At 37.8% G+C, this 16,902-nt stretch overlaps 5 protein-coding genes across 7 annotated transcripts; 2 read left to right on the top strand and 3 right to left on the bottom strand.

Annotated features, from left to right (window-relative positions):
• Nucleotides 1-1,432: 1,432 nt before the first annotated feature.
• LOC17888184 (serine/threonine-protein phosphatase PP2A-3 catalytic subunit) lies at nt 1,433-5,155 on the bottom strand. 2 transcript variants are annotated; one of them, XM_023783593.1, is made up of 11 exons: nt 4,527-4,766; nt 4,178-4,234; nt 4,020-4,103; nt 3,796-3,867; nt 3,570-3,641; nt 3,295-3,335; nt 2,933-2,999; nt 2,406-2,597; nt 2,216-2,305; nt 2,019-2,126; nt 1,433-1,924 (listed from the first exon to the last, which is right to left on the bottom strand). In XM_023783593.1, exons 1-11 carry the CDS (start codon nt 4,533-4,535, stop codon nt 1,859-1,861), a joined length of 858 nt encoding a protein of 285 aa, XP_023639361.1. In that variant the 5' UTR covers nt 4,536-4,766; the 3' UTR covers nt 1,433-1,858. The 2 variants fall into 2 exon arrangements, with proteins under 2 accessions (XP_023639361.1, XP_006294640.1); XM_006294578.2 differs by lacking the exon at nt 4,527-4,766 and adding an exon at nt 4,914-5,155 and having other exon boundaries at nt 1,472-1,924.
• Nucleotides 5,156-5,262: 107 nt separating this feature from the next.
• LOC17890377 lies at nt 5,263-8,692 on the top strand. 2 transcript variants are annotated; one of them, XM_023783591.1, is made up of 4 exons: nt 5,263-6,778; nt 7,621-7,783; nt 7,862-8,042; nt 8,117-8,692. In XM_023783591.1, the coding sequence occupies exons 1-4, from the start codon at nt 5,488-5,490 to the stop codon at nt 8,528-8,530; spliced, it is 2,049 nt and encodes a 682-aa protein (XP_023639359.1). In that variant the 5' UTR covers nt 5,263-5,487; the 3' UTR covers nt 8,531-8,692. The 2 variants fall into 2 exon arrangements, with proteins under 2 accessions (XP_023639359.1, XP_023639360.1); XM_023783592.1 differs by lacking the exons at nt 7,621-7,783; nt 7,862-8,042; nt 8,117-8,692 and adding an exon at nt 7,196-7,503.
• A 252-nt stretch (nt 8,693-8,944) lies between these two features.
• On the top strand, nt 8,945-12,740 carry LOC17889348 (DEAD-box ATP-dependent RNA helicase 37). Its single transcript, XM_006293779.2, has 7 exons — nt 8,945-9,052; nt 9,415-10,301; nt 10,393-10,476; nt 10,798-11,040; nt 11,379-11,546; nt 11,689-11,802; nt 12,052-12,740. The coding sequence occupies exons 2-7, from the start codon at nt 9,558-9,560 to the stop codon at nt 12,571-12,573; spliced, it is 1,875 nt and encodes a 624-aa protein (XP_006293841.1). The 5' UTR covers nt 8,945-9,052; nt 9,415-9,557; the 3' UTR covers nt 12,574-12,740.
• A 408-nt stretch (nt 12,741-13,148) lies between these two features.
• On the bottom strand, nt 13,149-14,206 carry LOC17888734 (protein COLD-REGULATED 15B, chloroplastic). Its single transcript, XM_006295141.2, has 2 exons — nt 13,948-14,206; nt 13,149-13,499 (listed from the first exon to the last, which is right to left on the bottom strand). The coding sequence occupies exons 1-2, from the start codon at nt 14,142-14,144 to the stop codon at nt 13,274-13,276; spliced, it is 423 nt and encodes a 140-aa protein (XP_006295203.1). The 5' UTR covers nt 14,145-14,206; the 3' UTR covers nt 13,149-13,273.
• A 1,040-nt stretch (nt 14,207-15,246) lies between these two features.
• LOC17890311 (protein COLD-REGULATED 15A, chloroplastic) lies at nt 15,247-16,159 on the bottom strand. Its single transcript, XM_006295132.2, has 2 exons — nt 15,889-16,159; nt 15,247-15,627 (listed from the first exon to the last, which is right to left on the bottom strand). The coding sequence occupies exons 1-2, from the start codon at nt 16,080-16,082 to the stop codon at nt 15,402-15,404; spliced, it is 420 nt and encodes a 139-aa protein (XP_006295194.1). The 5' UTR covers nt 16,083-16,159; the 3' UTR covers nt 15,247-15,401.
• Between the last annotated feature and the right edge of the window lie 743 nt (nt 16,160-16,902).

Consider the following 16,902-nt stretch of genomic DNA (forward strand, 5'->3'; position numbering starts at 1 on the left):
TTCATCAAAACTAGATAAGTTTTAAAAAAGATAAGGAATATATTGGTAATAATTTTGGAAAAGAACTGAATGAATTTTGTTGAGAAAGGGAAAGTATATAGAAATGATCAAGATAATTGTGAGCTGATCATGGAAATGGTAACATATGACAACATATTAAGTGACTGTATAAGATTATTTATCGGAAATTTTATCTTTAAAAAAATAAGGAAATCAGAAAAAATATATATATATATATATATATATATATATATATGTTGTCAAAAAAAATAAAGGTTCACGTGTTTCACCAAAACTCTACGCGTAAATTGGTATTGTTTATCGGAAACAGTATTCTAGGAAACAAGCAAAATGGAAACACTTCTTTGGGAGAAAGAAAACAAAATTGGTGATCACATAGAAATTACAAGAAACTTATTATATACAAAAAAAAATGGTACTGATCAAAGTGTTTAGATATAGTATACACTTAAACTAAACAATATTATTATATAGTTTCAAGTCTTAAGATTGTAAGATATAAATATATATAAATATATATAGAAAGTTGCAATGTCAATAATTTTGAATAGATCGTGGAGTGGACCGCACAATCCATGCAATCTCGACCACCAAAGAACCACTAGTGGTATGGTATTACGAGGCTCACATCTTTTTTTACGAAATTCCTATAAAGTTGATCCGTCCATGACACCTTGATTTCTAACTTGTTTTCTAGTTTTTTGGTTTGTTTTGTTTTATCTCAATGGCCAACAAAACGTGTGACTTCCAATTGCATGTTGTGGATCTCTTTTGATAGATACTGAACTATACTGTTCATTGTTGTTGAGCGTGTATGGCTTTCATTGTCACTTTTAAAAAATCTTTGGTTGCTGTTTTAGATATCTTGTCACACTCACACTAGGTGTTTTATCCTAATTCTTTTTGTGGATTTGTCCTTGTATGCCTTATTGCTTTTGACAAGATCAATCTCATTCTCTCTGGTTCTGCGAGACTATTGATATTTGATAGAAACAAACACCGATTCTTTATTTCTAATTACATGAAGAGTCGCTCCTCCCTTCGACTCACTCAACCTCCTAACCAGAATCATTCCCTTCACAACTTTGGAACCGCCTAACATTCTACTTGTTTAGACTGTAATACCACTCTATACATTCTCGATGCACACTTCTGTATCCAGCTCAGCTTATTCTTCGTTTCTTCCTTCGACATTGAGGTCTATCAATTTCTATCCTTCTAGACTGCACTGACTCTCATATTGCTCTTTGCTGATATGATACTCTCAATGGTCAGTTCAATAGCCATTCGTATTACAAAACCTTCAATGGCGTTATATATGAATAGTAAGTTGAGAGAAAGTTCATAGTCGAACTTGTTCCTTCAAATATCTCTTACATTAACTTATAGTTAACATTTTGAGCGAGTGATCTGATGAATTCAGTGACTCTATTTATTATATCAAGCTCTCAAAAACAAAATAAACAGAAACTACTTCAAAAGATCAGAGAAGTTCAAAGGAGGAATTACATAAAATAAAATTAGAAGATCTCTCACATGAAAACACATTCTGATGCAGAAGGGAGAAGAAGAAAAAGAAGAAGCTAATAACATCAACAAAACAATGTCCATAATGGGTATCTTTTTTCTTTTCCTTTTCTTTTTCTTGGTTATAGAGGAAGATAAGAGAGCCTTCTTCGCCTATAATACACATTATATTCCGGTGGTGGGATTAAGTTGAATTTAAACCAGAGCAACCTGAACAACAATGCGTAGAAACCAGAATCTTGAGTTATCAACTTTGACTTCACTTGTCGGTGGCTGCAGCTGTTGACTGAGACGAGTCTGTGTCCAGCGATTACAGAAAATAGTCTGGTGTCCTTCGGGTAACATCTGGCTCTCCTCTCCTCGGTGCTGGTTCAAACTGCAATCACATTTTATACACTCAAGTTAGCTTTGTTCATTCTTCTACACTAAATTTATTACAGATAAGACAGTTTGGGGTTTTGGGGAAAAACCTGAATGAAGGTGTGGTTCCTGCAGTCGTCGACCTCAAGAATCGAGGCCATGTTCCCACAACGGTAACAATAATTTGGTGCACTGAAAATAGTAACCACTTTTTGCTCCTGTTTGATAGGGAAGACAACAAACGTGAGCAACATATCTTAAGCCTTGAAAAAGCTGTGCAAAGAATGGTTTATAGTTGCATTATTACGTGAGCCCAGTTGTATCCATCCATAACCAACTGGTGAGCTCGGGCGATCAGCTTTAAGTTGTTTGTGTGATTAAATTGTTCGGATATATCCTAGGGAAACAAATGAAAAAGATAAAAAATAATTAGACACTTGCTTTTAAAAAGAGAGAGAATCAGGACTGTTTCTGAGCCATAAGACTTGTATAATTACCTGACCAAATGTATAACCGGCACCACGAGGAGAGATGCCCCAACCACATCGATCATCGGGGTCAGACCATAATAAGTCACACATCGGCCCTTCATGGGGGACTTCTTGAACTCGATCAAAATTCCTTATGTTGTCAAGGGTCTCGATAGATGGAGATAGTCCACCATGAAGACAAAATATTTCTGACTCAACCTGCAATGAAATAACATAATAATTTGATGACGACCCATATATTTGTGTCGAAAACACCATCTATTTGGTCAGATAACTCATACATGTAATCTTCCATATACAAAAGATCTTCCATTCTGTGCATTTTTCAGAATACTAACGTCTTGCAATTGATGTGACACTAGCAAAAGAAATACGACAGCACAGTACAAAACCAATACTTTAGTTCAAATAATATTACCAGCACAAGACAAAGAACAGATCATCTATATTAAATGACTAGGGACTAGGATAGACTCATGTGAACCCCACCAACAAAAAAATGAAGAAAGGTGTGCGATATGATAGGTACTAACCAAGGCTGTGAGCGGAAAATAGTCGAAGAGGTCTGTAAAGATTTTCCAAACATTTGCGTTGCCATACCTGCAGAATAAACAAGGTTCGTCAAAAAGATTACAATATTTATATCTCATATAGTCAATGGCAATTTTAAGTAATGGTTAATAAACTTGAATGAACAAGATACTACAATATATTACAAGTGTTATAAAAAGCTATCATAAGACTGAAGGATTGACAGAAACAGGGCAGACTAACATACACACACACACACACAAACATAGCAACATGCCAACAACAAAGAAAAAGACAAGAGTAATGCGAATGATAAAAATGAATTACTAGCATCTACAAATAAGGGCTTTTCCAGAAGACTCACTTTCGCAGACATTCATCATAAAATCCATAAACCTGAGTAATCTGCCAGACGGAAGACAAGAAGAAAATCCCGTGTCAGATGAAAGAGTAGGATGATATAAAAGTATTAACCAACACACAACAGGTATGTTGTAGACAAAAACAAAATTTATAAGAAAAAATGTATGTAACCAATATCTCAACGATGGATAAAGACCGGGGAGAACTGTATCTAGCATGAGAAGGTGAGTTATACATGTATAAACAGAGTAATCAAAACATAAAGCATTAGTTTACCTGACGACTTTCATGATTTCCTCTAAGAATAGTGATTCGCTGAGGATATCGCATCTTTAAGGCGACTAACAACTGGAAAGAGAATAAAAACGAGAAATTGTATCAACATACTTCCTATTCAGACCCAAAAAATTTCACATTGTAAAAGGCAAGGACTGAGTTGCCGTTAAATCAGCTAATTCATAACAAGAACAGAAAAAGGATGTCTGAATATTAATTCTCGTACCGTAACAGTTTCAACAGAATAATAACCACGGTCCACATAGTCTCCCATAAACAGATAATTGGTATCAGGGCACTGCATAAAGAGAAAAATGAATATATTGTAAGATTTGTAGAGCTTTTTCTACAGCCAAACTGTACAAAAGGGTAATTCTGAGACAAAATGCATGCCCACGAAAACATAGACTAACTTCTATTATGTTTCTCAGTAAAATTTATAAATGTTACCATTCCCCCTATACGGAAAAGCTCCGCAAGATCATGAAACTGTCCATGAATATCACCGCAGATTGTCACAGGGCTTTTCACAGGCTGCATGCAGGAACAGAAAGAGTTATTGAATTCATGTCTAATAGCACAATCTACCAAACTGAAAATATAATCACCTGAACGTTGCTTTCATCCATTAAGATCTCCTTGGCTTTCTCACATAATGCTCTAACCTAAACAAAATAACAAAATCCTTCACATGAAATTCACCACTTTAACTTACTAAGTAATTTAATCACTATAAAAAAATATGACTTGGTATCAAAAATCAACTTGACACACGCAGCAAAAAGGAAACTCAGTTACAGAAAAAACCTCTACAAGTATTGGTCCGTTACTGAGTTGAAATATCTCTTACACCAGCAAAAACTGTTTTCCTTTACCATTTCTGCTATTTTCCCACTAATCGAAAAAGCTAGTAATGAAAAAAGATAAGACTTTATCATCTACTTCATATCACATTACCAGGCACATAAAAACACGAGCTTAGATGTGGTTAATCACTCTATTTTAAGAATCCGATGCAGCTAACATTCATCATCAAACCATAGAAGCAAGCAAAGCCAATTCTCCAACCCATAAAACTGCGGTGAAAATGAACATCCGTGAGAATATACTCAAACGTCAAGATCTAACATTTTCCGAGGGATGTTCATTTCAAATGACATCGAAACTCTCCAAATCAAATCTGCTAATCCCGTACCCGACGAAACCTCAACCACAGAGAAAAAAGAAACTTCGACTCGAAACTTTATAAAAATCAGATCCAATCATCGATACAACCTAAGTCCATAAACAACAAAGTAGTAAAAAACGTCAAAGGGTAAGGTGTAAGGAGAAAGTTGCAGGCACCTGTTGCTCGGAGAGGGGCTTGCACTGCATGAGCTGCGAGATCTGCTCATCAAGATCAATGGTTGCATCCGTGGGAATAGAATTCGCGCCCATTCTCGTTACTTCGTTCTCTCGTCTCGTCCGATCCGGAAACAGGACTAGATTTCCAAATTAGGGGAAGCCCTAACCCTAAATTGAATGGAATCTGCGTATTCTTCGCTTTTTCCCCACTTTCTCTCTCTCTCTCTCTCTCTGGCTTCTCTGTCTCTTCGCTTTGTGTGCAGTGAAAGAAGATCGCATTTGAGATGGCGCGTGAGGAGAAAAGCGAGTGGTTTGTAGCTAACGAGTTCGTATATGATCTTACCGTAGTACCCCTGTATTTATTTGATTTATGCAATAACCGACACCGGTTTTAGTATGAAATGTTCCGGTTTAAGTGAACCGGTTTTCAGCTTATTTAATCGTTTTGTGAGAGTAATAGGGTTCTTCTTCCTTTTCTTACGCTTCGCTTCATTGAGCTCTCTCTCTCTCTTTCTCTCACTCGCTCGCTCTCTCTCTCTCTTTCTCTTTTTATCTCTCTATCCGGCCCTCCGTGATGACGACGAAATTTGATTCCGGTGAATGTATTGCGTCGGAGAAAAGTTCGATTTCTCGGGATGGAATTGCAGAAGACTCGCTAAAGATCGATTCTTTGCCGCCAGTTGAGAACGACGACTCTGTTAAAGAGATGATAAGCGCAAAGAAGCAAGTAAAGGTTTCGCCTTTTACTTCCGCTTCTGAGAAAGATGGAGAAATCGTCCATTCGGATCCTGTTGAAGTTTCTTCCTCCGAAACAAGTCTTGAAGAAACTGAGGCGATGGATGTGGAGTGTCCTGGAGTAGTCTCTGTGCCTGAAACTGGTTCCACGTTTCTTGAAGAGAATAAGGTTGGTGAGGAACTGCAACATATTAAGGAAGTCTCTGAGATTTCTACAGTAGGCGATCAATTTGGAAATGATGTGCCCAAGATAGGCGATGTTGTTGAGACTAATGGGTGCGTCGTTTCTATCTCTGATATGAAAGAAAGTTTGAACTCTGACAAGAAGGGACAAGATTCTGATGTTCACATTAAGGAAGTCTCTGAGATTTCTACAGTAGGCGATCAATTTGGAGATGATTTGCTAAATATAGGCGATGTTGTTGGGACTGATGGGTGCGTCGTTTCTACCTCTGATAAGAAAGAAAGTTTGAACTCTGACAAGAACGGACAAGATTCTGATGCTCAGATGCTTTTGGAGGCGGAGAAGAGAAGATTGTTGGCTGAAATCGAAGGTGGGACAATTTTCAAGAAGAAGGACGATTTGGACACGCTCGCTAGGGCTTCTGATGTCCATAAGATCGAGAAGAATGGAAAGGGCTCTAAAGATCAGCATGAGAAGGTGGAAAGAGTGAGAGTAAAGGATAATGCTTTTGTTGGGAGATCTGTGAACATCGATTTAGTTGATGATACTGCGTTGTTTGATGTTGTTCCTTTCTACAAGAAAGGTAAAGATCATCCTAAAAGACCAGGAACAGATAAGGATGCACCAAGAAAGTATAAGAAAGTTGCAGGCGAGAAACCAATTGAAAAGGGGAATGCTTCTAGTAATGTTGAGAGGAATGCATCAACCAAAGTTTCAGACTTTCGTAACCGTGGAGGAATGAATGGGGAGAAGTTGCGCATAATGTACTCTAGGAACCAAATGGAGTCGATGAGGTATGCCCACATTGCGAATCAGAAGAAACTGTGGAGTGACATGTATGCTAGGCTCCTACCTGAGCTGGTGGCTGAGTACGAAGGTTTAGTTTGTTTGAAGAATCACAAGAATTCAAAGTCTAATCCGAGGGAGAGTGGCATCAGTATCCTCGGTAACCCTCCACTTACTTTACTTTGATCTGATCTGCTGCATTTTGTGTTGTTGTCTGTTGTTAGTTGAACATGTTGGGAAAAACTTTAGGTCTAAGACAAATATGTTACTCCAAGTTTAGACTACTTAGCTATGTATAACCTTAAGCTCTATCCAATGCATTTTTGTTTGTTTGTGTGTGTTGTGTCTTTCGCCGCCCATACTCAAATAGTTTTTCTTTGCTACGGTTTTCTTTCTCAAATGGTCATCAAGGAGAAATCCAGTCGGGTCATGTTTAAATACTCTCTAGCCTTTCCTTCGATTTGGATGTCTGTTATTTCTAGTCTAGAGCTCTTACCTTTTTCCAGATCTGTTCTTCTTCTCTCCCACTTCCAGTAATATGTCGTTTTGATAGGGGCCTTTTGTTTCTTTTCCACAGGTCCCGTATCTGCTGTACCAAGACGAACCCGTGTGAATATCTTTGTACATTAAGCTGAAGAAATCTGTCAAAGCCCTTTGTTTCATAAATCTGTCAAAGCCCTTTGTTTCATAATTCTGTCAAAGTCCCTTTGCTCACCAATTTTCCCTTTTCTAAGACACAATACATTCATTTTGTATATAGATTCTTTGGGTCAGATTGTAAAAGGGATGTAAAGAGGTTCTTTGGTCCAAAGTGTATATGGCCATGATTTTTTAGGCAAAATTGTACATGCTCATACAACTTCAATAAAATCAAATCCTTCCAAAGCTAAATCTTTTCAGTGCCCTTAGTTTTTTTCTGTTTCATAGCAGTGTCGGTTTAGTTACTGACCCAATCACAATGAGAAAATAAATTTGACCTTTTTTCTTCATGAGAAAATTTAGGCAGCAAAGAAGGAATGGAAGAAGATTCTGTTGTGAAAGAGGAGGACACTGAAGATAATGAAGATTACAATAGCATTTTGAGGCCTGCGTTTGCGGTCGATGGAGAACCTGATTTTGATTCTGGACCACCAGAAGATGGGCTTGAATATTTAAGACGAGTCAGGTACATTTGTCACTCTGTTTCAATCTTTCTGTGTATCTGCATTTTGGCATATATGGTTAAGTTGTTTCCGCATTTCAGGTGGGAGGCTAAGCAAATTCCAAACGTAAAAGTAGCCAAGATAAATGGAAGCAAGTACATAAAGAAAGAGCAGAGTGCTTACATGCCACAAATCCCTGAAATCCTCAAATGCCCAGAGCACCTGGTGCCGCTGAAGGAATGGGAGGACTCATTGCTTTCCGACTTCTCACACCTTCGCCTGGTAAAATTTTCTTCTAACTTGTACAATGTATACTATCTTAAGATATGAATGTAACTGTAATGGAATTTTAACAGGCTTTATTGGAAAGTGACAACATGTGCGGGAATGAGGTAATGGCGAGTCAGGCTGTAGATGAGGTGCTCATGGAGATATTCAATAAGCGTCTCCACAGAGACAGTGATGAGTCAGTTGGTGGGGTGGTTACAGAGATAGAGGGAATGGACTCAGTGACACGGGTATCAAAGCTGAGAAAGCAGATATGCTTGGTTGAGAAAGAGAGCGGATTGAAGAGTAGTGACTGTAAATGGGTAGTAGCATTATGTGCATCAGTGGACACTCCTTTGGATGCTGATACGTGTGCTTGTCTCAGAGCTCTTCTGAGGAAGTGTGCGAGTCTTCGTGCGTTAGAGGTTGAAAACGAACAAGTTGTCACCATGGCTAATATGCTCATCACCATAGCAGGCAGATACTTTGGGCAAATGGAATGAGAGAAGAAGTGAGTTGACACGTAAATGCTCTTTGCTTTGAAATATGTCACTGTTGAAGAAAATTAGAAACATATTACTTTGGTGTCAGTAATCGAGAGCAAAGCTTCTTCACACGCTTTTTAATATTCCAAAATATTTTCATCGTATAAGATTTGCATTAAAGAGAAATTATGTCTCTTTGAAGTCTTATACCATTTGATTTGAATTTGGTGGTTGTCATAATCTAGTTTAAAAAATGCCGGTAATATATAAAGAAAAAAAACGACCAAAAAAAGACGCCGACATACAATTCAGAAGGATACAACGAAACCGACACGCAAGTTGGAAACTGAGTACAAAATCTCGGACGAAGATTGATGAAAACGGGACGCAATCTGTAAGCTAAAATATTTGGTTTGATAAGAGGGCGAAAGAAGAACAAAAGTCAAATAAAAATATAAAAATATCTCTCCACCTCTCTTTTCTCTTGTATTGATTCTATCGCTCTGAGCGCATAAGGCAGGCTCTGTCCGATCCCAAAAGGTAATCCAAAGGTATCCTAGGGTTTACCGTTGATTTCTTCGATTCTTCTATCTCTGGGTTTGAATTCGAGCTTGTAAGCTAGGGTTATCTGCATCTGCAAGCTCTTTTGAACATTGTTCTCCTCTTTGCGTGATTCTGTTGGCATTAGTGTTTGCTATATTCGTTTTCTTTTCCCCGTTTGAATATATGCTCTTCTCCCAAGACTAGACTATTCAATTCGTCTTGTATTTGTTATTCGGTGGATTCGCTTTTGAATTTATTTTTTTGAGGTTTTCTCTCTTAAGGTGCTTTCATTTTTTTTAAAGCTGTTCCTAAGCTGATGCTGCTGCTGCTGCCACCATTGATTACTTTTTGTTTTTCAGGATTTTGTGTTTTATTGAAGAGTAAAAAAAGGGAGCAGCTTCTGAGGATTTGATTTTATTGATTTTGACACCCAACAAGGATTTGTTTGCTCTGGGGATTTGCAAGCTAGTTTTGGTTTTAGGGCGTTTTACGTTTTCCGATTATGAGTGCATCATGGGCTGATGTGGCTGACTCAGAGAACGCTGGTTCTGGGTCATCTAATCAGAATTCTCATCCCTCACGACCTGCTTATGTTCCTCCACATCTAAGGAACAGGCAACCAACTTCTGACCCTGTTGCTCCTTTGCCAGCTAATGATCGTCTAGGTTTTGGTGGTCCTCCTTCTGGCTCTCGATGGGCTCCTAGTGCTAGTGGTGCTGCTGCTGCTGGTTACAGGGCTGATGCAGGTCGTCCTGCCTATGGCTACGGTGGCCGAGGAGGTGGTGGTGCTTGGAACAACCGAAGCGGAGGTTGGGACCGTAGGGAACGTGAAGTTAACCCCTTTGATAATGATGATTCCGAACCTGAGCCAGCCTTTGCTGAGCAGGATAATACGGTCATTAATTTTGATGCCTATGAAGATATTCCGATTGAGACCAGTGGGGATAATGTGCCTCCTCCTGTTAACACATTCGCAGAGATCGATCTTGGGGAGGCATTGAATCTAAACATCCGTAGATGCAAATATGTAAAGCCAACACCTGTACAGCGTCATGCGATCCCCATCTTGCTTGAAGGGAGGGATTTGATGGCCTGTGCTCAGACAGGGTCTGGGAAGACAGCTGCTTTTTGCTTTCCAATAATTAGTGGAATTATGAAAGATCAGCATGTACAGAGACCCCGTGGTTCACGGACAGTCTACCCTCTTGCAGTCATTCTCTCACCAACAAGGGAGTTGGCAAGTCAGGTTGGGGTTCTCTTCCGACGTCAAGATTCTATTCCCTTTGCTACTTGCTTGAAGTTAGTTTCTCATATCTTATTCTGTGATATTTTGGCAGATACATGATGAGGCTAAAAAGTTCTCCTACCAAACTGGTGTGAAGGTTGTTGTTGCATATGGAGGAACACCTATTAACCAGCAGGTAGTTTAATATGCAAGTAGATTTTTTAGATGTAATTAGTTTATCTTTCAGCTCCTGACTTCTGAGTTTTGCGTCATGAGTCTTTGACTGCTGTTTGTTTTGTATTGTCTCTTAGGCTGTTTGTTTTGGGTTTTGCAAGCATGTTCCTTTCTAAGGCTACTCAACTTAGTTAAACATTTTGTAGTCAGCATTTTTCTATTAAGAAGGGATTACCAATGTATTACATGCAGAAGAATTGCTAGATTTCGTAGCTGTATGTGTTACTTATTCTGTCTTCAAACTTCAGCATGTTAATAATCTTGTGTCTTGTTGTTTATGCAGCTACGGGAACTTGAGAGGGGAGTCGATATTCTTGTGGCAACTCCTGGTCGACTAAATGATTTGCTTGAGAGAGCTAGAGTCTCGATGCAGATGATTAGATATTTAGCTCTTGATGAGGCTGACAGGATGCTGGACATGGGTTTTGAACCACAAATAAGAAAGATTGTTGAACAAATGGACATGCCTCCACGTGGAATTAGACAGACATTGTTGTTTAGTGCTACTTTTCCAGGAGAGATTCAGGTTGGTTTACTTGTTTCTGTAATCTCTTTTTTCTGTTCACCTTCGTTGGTTGAAATATAATAATTTAACATGAATTCTAGTCCTGTTATGATGCTAGCTAGCATGTACTTGGGTTTTATGAAACGATGACCATTGCCATTTTAACAGACATGGTACTGATAGTTCTATGTGTCAGAGGATTACAATACCACTTCATTAATGGATGATGGTGAACCTCTATTTTCACGCGTCTGTTTCCTGTGTGATTAAAGCTGCATAATATTTGGTACAAGAATGTTGCTCGATTTTGCACAATTATGTACAAATTTTAAAAGATTGCATATTTTTTTCTTGTGCAGAGACTTGCAGCTGACTTCCTAGCAAATTATATATTTTTGGCTGTGGGTAGAGTCGGTTCAAGTACCGATTTAATTGTCCAAAGGGTTGAGTTTGTCCTTGACTCTGACAAGAGAAGTCATCTGATGGACCTGCTTCACGCACAGAGAGAGAATGGCATCCAAGGCAAGGTAAAGCTGATACTCCTCTTTTGTTTGGAAGGAATCATATTTTGTTTGGTTCATTATTTATTACCAAAGTAGCTGGTCGTATCTCAATACTTGACATGATCCTTCATACTTCTTGATAATTGTGTTCTGTCCATAATTGTAGCAAGCCCTGACCTTAGTATTTGTGGAGACAAAGAGGGGAGCTGACTCTTTGGAAAATTGGTTGTGCATCAATGGCTTTCCAGCAACCTCCATTCATGGTGACAGATCACAGCAGGTGTGTTATCAATTTAAAGCTGAAAAATCTTGTGTGTTAATGTGGATATCAAAGTCCAATCATACCAATTCAATAGTGAGACCAAAGAGTACATCTCAGGTTGGAATATAGCTAAGTTCATTGTAACTAAACCTATAACAAAAGTCAAAATCTGAAGGAAACTGTTGAAATTAACTCTTTGGCCATCATTATCTATAAGTGTTAGGAACTATGTGACTAAGTTACTGTGTTGCTATAAATGCATTGAAGGAAAGAGAAGTGGCACTGAAGGCCTTCAAGAGTGGGAGAACACCGATTTTGGTTGCAACAGATGTAGCAGCACGTGGGCTTGACATTCCCCACGTGGCTCATGTGGTCAACTTCGATCTACCAAATGACATTGATGACTATGTGCACCGTATTGGACGAACAGGACGTGCTGGCAAATCAGGATTAGCAACTGCCTTCTTCAACGATGGCAACACCTCGCTGGCCAGACCACTCGCTGAGCTGATGCAAGAAGCTAACCAGGAAGTCCCTGAGTGGCTCACACGGTATGCATCACGCTCCTCTTTTGGTGGTGGTAAGAATCGGCGGTCTGGTGGTCGGTTTGGTGGTCGTGACTTTAGAAGGGAAGGGTCTTACAGCAGAGGAGGTGGTGGAGGAGGCTATGGTGGAGGAGGAGGCTATGGTGGAGGAGGAAGCTATGGTGGGGGAGGAGGCTATGGTGGGGGATATGGCGGTGCTCCAAGTGGTGGGTATGGTGGAGAAACTCCAAGTGCTTGGGACTAAGCTGCCAATGTTTTTATTTTTTGTTCTGGTTATAACTTTTGACTATTTGTTTTTCTTCTGCATTCACAAAGAGAGTATGTATTTTGCCCCTTACACCTATGAGATTTTTTTACTCAAAGATGGATATATATATATTATATAACAATTGTTGCTGTTTTAGATGGATTTCAAGGCGTCTTATTGAAACATTCTTCTCATGTACATTCTTAACATCTCTTTTTTCGTAATCACTTGCCTAAAGGCTGATCTCTTTCATGTTTACTGATCTCAAGGCAAGGAGTCTAGAATTATCAAGGACTAAAACAAAGCGTATAATAAGTAATTTTATCTTGTAAGAACTATATGATTAGATAATTATTAGTTTTTTTTTTTAATTAGGTCTCCCGTGATTGTATAATTTAGAGCTACAAAATAGTTAATTAAATGTTAATTAAGAGAGTAAAATTGATTAAAAAGAATGTTATTTCCTAAACTAAAGAATTACGTCACTGCATTAGGACTTATGATACTTGAAATACTAATAAACTATGTTACGTGTAGTCACTATATGTAGTTTCTTTTTGAAGGGTCCGATATGATAAGAACTTAATGAGCTATGTTGAGTAATTAACAGATCCTCAATTCGATTAATGGCGAAGAACAAAAATAAAAACAAAGTGATGTTATCAATAATATAACAAGAGAGTGGTTAAATGCCTAGCTACTTGGTGGCATCCTTAGCCTCTCCAGCTTTACCCTCTACGAACTCAGCCGCCTTGTTTCCGGCTTCTTTGCCTTTCTCCGTCACATAATCAAAAGCTTTCTTTGCTTCCTCTGTCGCCGTATCATTGGCTTCGATGGTTTTCTCAACAACGTAGTCTTTTGCTTTCTCACCATCCACCAAAGCTTCCTTTGTCTTCTCCGTCATGAAATCCGAAGCTTTCTTTCTGCACGTTTTTTCATATTATTGAGTAAACGGTTTAAAAACATTTGGTCATGAATTTGAGTCGTTTGGTTTAAAGAGTACTCGAAAATATCTTTTATATATAATATATTTCCAAAAACAAATATTTACTTTTATCATATACTTATTAAAGTAAACATCTTTTTTTCTTAAAGTAGATCGTATATCCGTATATTTGTATTTTTTTTTTTTCAAATGGCAGGCATATATATATCCATCATAACCGGTTCAGTGGATAAAATCAATCCTCAACCATTAAGTATATGACAGTGGGTCTTTATCAAACTAATATGGTGGAATTAACCAAAAAAAAATTCATGTGGAGTACTACGTACGTAATATACATTAGAGATTTTTGAGTAAAAATATATAGATAGACTTAAACTAGTCACGAGGAAGATTGTTAAAAGATATATATAACATAGACTCACGTGGCTTCGTTAAGGTCATCAAGGATGTTGCCGTCACCTTTGACGGCGTATATCAACGACTTCTTGCGCTGAGCAACGACGACGAGTTCACTCTTCCGGCCAACTCCGACGGCGCCAACGCTACTCTGCTTGGTTACTCCGCTGTGGAAAGAAGAACCCATGCCACTGAGAACAGCCCCTGAGAATGACATCGCCATGAGAGATATGTTTCTTAGAAGGAAATAAACAAAATAGAAAAGGAACTGAGTTTGTATATATGGAGAAAGTGAGATCTAATCTCCCAATAGTATCGTTTTATAGACCTCTCAGCCAATGAGAATCCAAAATTATGTACACGTGTCAGTTCAAGATATTTTTGCGCATTACTAGTATCGTTAACTTATGAAGAGTTTTTGTTCGTTCGTATTTTTAGCTACGTGTAATCATTTCTATGGTTACTAACTTACCAACAACAAAAAAGAGGTCGGCCATCAAGTTGTGGTTATAACCGTTATATACATGTTAGCATTTTTGGCAACCAAACTTTACATGTTAGCATTTTTATTTGATTTGCAACTTTCAACACTAACGATTAGTAGACTGATCATTGAGGTATACATAAAGGATAGTTGTATTAGTCGTTAAGCTGAAAATGTGTACTAGTGATTAGCAATTGGGTTAAGAACAACTATATTTAACATTATTTTGGTCAATCTCTTTTAGTTAGCTAATAGCATATATATTCTGAAAACCTAAGTCTTCAGTGCCTTTAAGGGTTAGTTTTTACTTATAAATAACAATGTTACTTTAAAACATATATTGCTCAACAGCACTAGGCGTTATTTACAATAAGCTAGAAAGGACACAAAAATTCTGTGAAAATGAGCATGTGTATAACTGAAGATTCCTCTCTTGCTTGAAAGTTGAAACTAGCAACAAAGGAGCCTATAAGATATTTCTCACATTGGTTAATTAGGTATATGAATATTGAACAGTGTGCTGTTGTGGCAATGCCAATGACATACTTCGCTACTTTGGGGTGTGATTTAAGTTCAACTACTAATAGTAATAGAACCTTCACATTTGGGAGAGAGTCATATTATCGGACAGAGACAATCTAATTATGGATAGACTACTTAATGATGTGTGTGACGGGGAGATGTGGTGATAATAAATTTTCTTTGTTTTTCTTTGCTTTGTGCCATCCTATAATTTTCGTCACAAAAGAGACAAGCCTAACGATCGAGCTTACATATATATGCTAATCCTAGCACAAGCTTGTTAAAAGAGTATTAATTTTTTTAACTGCGAGCCATGTCGTCTTATTGCGAGGGTTGATGTGAATTTAATAGAAATCATTACAACAGACTGATCTTTTTGTAATACATTAAACATAAAGAGAGACAGAGAAGATAGATCCATATATATAAATATATCTACGAGTTTTAGGTTGGTTGGACTAATTGACTAAGACTCTACTTGGTGGCATCCTTAGCCTCTCCTGCTTTACCCTCAGCGAAATCAGCGGCACTGTTTGCGGCTTCTTTTCCTTTCTCCTCCACATATGCGGCAGCTTTCTCAGCTTCTTTAGCCAATGTATCGTTGTTTTCGCTCGTTTTCTCTACAACGTAGTCTTTTGCTTTCTCTCCATCTGCCAACGCCTCCTTTGTCTTATCCGTCACGAAATCCGAAGCTTTCTTTCTGCATTTGCATTACGATTAAACAATTAATTAATCACACATATCCAAAAATAGTCAACATAATCTGTCTGGATAAACTTAGGGGCTATATGCAACGTAAACATATATAAGTTTATGGTATATATTTAATCTGAAAGCATAAACTTAGCTCAAAACACTCAAATTTGCAATAAAATTAGGGCAATACTAAAAGCTAAACATATATAAAACATTCCCTAGTAAAATATTTAATTACGAGGCAAGAATATGTGGATGGACTTACGTGGCCTCGTTGAGGTCATCGAGGATGTTGCCGTCACCTTTAGCGGCGTAGACCAACGACTTCTTGCGCTGAGCGACGACGAGGAACTGAGTCTTTCGGCTAACTCCGACGGCGCCAATGCTGCTCTGCTTGGCTCCACTGTGGAAAGAAGAACCCATGCCAGTGAGAACAGCTCCTGAGAAAGACATCGCCATGAGAGATCTTTAAGTTTTTTTGGGTGCAAAAGATATGAAAGGAGGAGATTGAAGAGGAACAATGTGAGATGAGAATAATATAATCTCCACTAGCATCAATCGTTTTATATAGATCGCTTAAGACCAGTTTACACGTATTTTTGAGTAAAGATATTTTGTGTGCGATACTCTATTATCTCTAACTACGGAATAATAATAAGAAGAAGAGTTTCTGTACGTTCTTTTTTGGCCACGTGTAATCATACTTGCGGTTTCGAGGAAAGAAAAATAAAAAAACAGGTCGGCCATGAAATTGTGGTTTGTATACATTGTTACTTGTTAGCATTTTTGGCAAACAAAAACTTACTTAGCATTTCTATATTTATCTTTTGCAATTTTCAGTAGTACTAATTAAAGGGTCGTTCTCATTTTCTTCACGTGTATTCTCATTCACTTTTTCTTTTTAATAAAAACAAAATTATGTCGGCCAACAAGTTTTATTTGGGTGGGTTCGTAGCCCAAACTACCAAAAGCCTACACAAATATACAACATTGGTCCGTAAATGTAAAACTTAATAGCCCAAATGACTTTAAACCATTTTTAAATCTACTTCTACATGATATAAAAAGTAATTAATTACGTATCATTGTAATATTTAGGATTATTTCCCGCCAAAAAAATATGCTATAGTTTAGCTTATAATTTTTTGGTTATCAAAAAAAAAAAAAAAACTTGAAAAGAAATTTAAATTGCTATTTTATATGTTCAATCGCTAATGCATTTCCTTTTTTTCTCCTTTTTCAATTGGAACTCTCTCTCTCTCTCTCTCTCTCTTCTCTC

The sequence above is a fragment of the Capsella rubella genome, unplaced genomic scaffold (genome assembly GCF_000375325.1).
Source record: "Capsella rubella cultivar Monte Gargano unplaced genomic scaffold, Caprub1_0 scaffold_4, whole genome shotgun sequence".
Classification (NCBI taxonomy): domain Eukaryota; kingdom Viridiplantae; phylum Streptophyta; class Magnoliopsida; order Brassicales; family Brassicaceae; genus Capsella; species Capsella rubella.